The 2,582-nt window shown below is 44.3% G+C and overlaps 1 protein-coding gene across 1 annotated transcript in view; it reads left to right on the top strand.

Moving 5' to 3' along the window:
• LOC106114591 (homeobox protein orthopedia) overlaps nucleotides 1-2,545 on the top strand; it is a 20,408-nt gene extending 17,863 nt beyond the window's left edge. Inside the window, exons 5-8 of the mRNA XM_013307858.1 lie at nucleotides 1,149-1,314; nucleotides 1,533-1,673; nucleotides 1,787-1,915; nucleotides 2,096-2,545. Of these exons, the coding sequence (XP_013163312.1) occupies nucleotides 1,149-1,314; nucleotides 1,533-1,673; nucleotides 1,787-1,915; nucleotides 2,096-2,226 (567 nt within the window). The 3' untranslated portion in view covers nucleotides 2,227-2,545. The remainder of the gene's footprint in view (nucleotides 1-1,148; nucleotides 1,315-1,532; nucleotides 1,674-1,786; nucleotides 1,916-2,095) is intronic.
• Nucleotides 2,546-2,582: the final 37 nt, after the last annotated feature.

Here is a 2,582-nt window from a genome sequence, read left to right as displayed (position 1 = left end):
CCGCCCTGCGACCAACACTCCCCGCGATCCCCCATAAATAATAGAGTTTGTCTCTGACAGTTGCCAAATGAGTACTACCCTCTCGCTCCCTCACTTATCGCTCCCTCTCTCTCTCGCGCAGGCTTTTATTTTTAAATGTGTCGTTTACAGGTTTCACAAACTTTTGGTATTGCTTTTTTAAATGTCACTGTTTATTTTCTTTTCTATACTTTTATTACCTTTTTTAACTTTGCTAGATTTTCATTTGAATTGAACTTTTGCTACTCTATAAATGCCATAAGATATTTACTGTGATAAAGTTTTAGGTGCACCTTTAATGTGCAACTAAACCAGAAGTGTGTGTAAAAATATTATATACGTAAACGTTTACTATTATTATATTATATACGTAACTGTCTATTAAAATACGTAAACGTCTACGTTTTCGTAGCAGAAGCTACAGTATATCTGGACGGGTAAAAAAAATATATATGAAAGTAAGCGTTTCTCTGCTTTGCAAAGTGTTTTAATACCACTTAATTAAATAACATCGAATTAGTCGTTGTTACTCCTATTTATAATGGAGAGATATTTATTTTGTATTTAAGTAAGCACTACAATGATAATCGAATGCCGCAATATTTGTTTTAAATAATATTGTTGTGACATGTGCATGTATATTTATACCAGTATTCTGACAGTGAAAACCCTCAGTCACATCGTGTAAACTTCGATAGAATAAAACGAGCTCACGTTACGAAAATCAATCTAAAGATGAACTGCGCCGTCCCGCGAGCGATCCCACACACAACATTGATTAATGATGATCGAACCTTTGGGATGCGGTCTTTTAACTTTTCACCTTCAAATACTCAATAGAACAATATGGAAACTAATGCTTCATATACACATTACTTATTGAACATTAAAAGTAGAAGTTGGCAAACGGTTTTTCCGATATAACAATAACAATAGTGTATAAGCAAGATGAACGATGTCGAGTCACCGCCTTCAAGTTACAAGACGCTAGTTCAGCCATAGAGCCAGTATAGAAGACGATCCAATATTAATGCATTTTTTAAATTCAGATAAGATTGTTTATAAAAGAAGTAATGTGCTGAACTCACACAAGTATTATGCATTTCGTTGACCTCTTCCTTCTGTTGCAGGTTTGGTTCCAGAACCGTCGCGCGAAGTGGAAGAAGCGCAAGAAGAGTACGAACGTGTTCCGTTCGCCCGGGGCATTACTGCCCTCGCATGGCTTGCCGCCCTTCGGCGCCCCAGACGTCTGCGGGGCGGGCGTCTTCGCCGACAGGCCTTGGTCCATGCCCTCCGGTGAGGCTGATTCTTGTTCTGACCTTGTTATATCTCAATGTATTGTAATATGTTTCATATAGTTATGGAAGGAAGTTTGACTGACGAGTGTATACAATGAATGTATTTTAGTTATTACGAAGGATATAAGAGATGTTTGGTAACTTTGAGAATATTGTATTTCATCAAAGATCTATAAGATACGTAGGTATAAATGAGACGTGTCTGTGTGTGTGCAGGTCTGGGCCAGCTGTCACAGTCGGGCGTGTCTATGGGCGTGGGCGTGGGCGTGTCGGGCTTTGGGTCGGGCGCGCTGCCGCAGCTCGCCGCGGACCTGGCGCCCGCGCAGCAGTACCAACACTACCCGCTCAACTCTATAGGTCAGACAACTCACAAAGTACCAGGACTGCAGAACACTGCAGGATGTGGACCACGTTAATTGCCATAACATTATATCTCAGGAAGGTATGTTTACTCGATGGTCTTGTTGCAGGCGACTCCATGATGTCGTACTGCGGGGGCGGGGGCGGCGGGGCCGGGGGCGGGGGCAACGGAGGCGCGCTGGACGGCTCGCCCGCCTCGCCGCACGGGCACTGCAACACCGCCTCGCCCGGCACGCCAGGTATGTACTGCTCTACACCTCCGCATACCTCATGTCTTCCTGGTACCTCGTGCTTTTAGCGACACTAGATTTTATAATTAAAATGATCATTTCCAAAGAACAAAGGCCAAACCACAACCAATCATAGTCTTCCAACATCATACCGAATAGATATGTTAGTTCTACTGTGTACGTAAGGAGGAGGCGAGTGCGAGGAGCAGTCATGGCGCGGGCACAGCATCGCGGCACTGCGCCGGCGCGCCTCCGAGCTGTCGGCCGCCATCCCGCCGTACCTGCAGCTCAACTATGACGCGCACAGCCCCGTCTACTGACCACCTCCGACACCGCCCCGACTGCTGACCGACAATGTCCCGTCTCCTGACCGACAACGCCCCGGTCACCACGCGGAAGGCAACAAACGTACCGATAGACTTCTAACTTTTATTTATTAACGTGGGGAAAGTCTCTCAAGAATGAGATGTGTCGGGTTTGCATCAACTAAACACGATGACTATTTCAATGTCATTTGTCCACTTTTAGCCATACAAATGTATGAACTAAACCTGACAAATGTTCTGGTGTTTCAGTCACATTAAGCACTTTTTGGTGGAAACCAGATGTAACAATTGATACTATACAAGGTATCCGATGGGTGGGAATTTTAGCTGATTTATCATGACTGGTTATT

Source organism: Papilio xuthus, unplaced genomic scaffold, assembly GCF_000836235.2.
Source record: "Papilio xuthus unplaced genomic scaffold, Pxut_1.1 DF829660.1, whole genome shotgun sequence".
NCBI lineage: Eukaryota > Metazoa > Arthropoda > Insecta > Lepidoptera > Papilionidae > Papilio > Papilio xuthus.
Note: the sequence above shows the minus strand (reverse complement) of the source record. Positions and strands in the feature narration are given on the sequence as shown.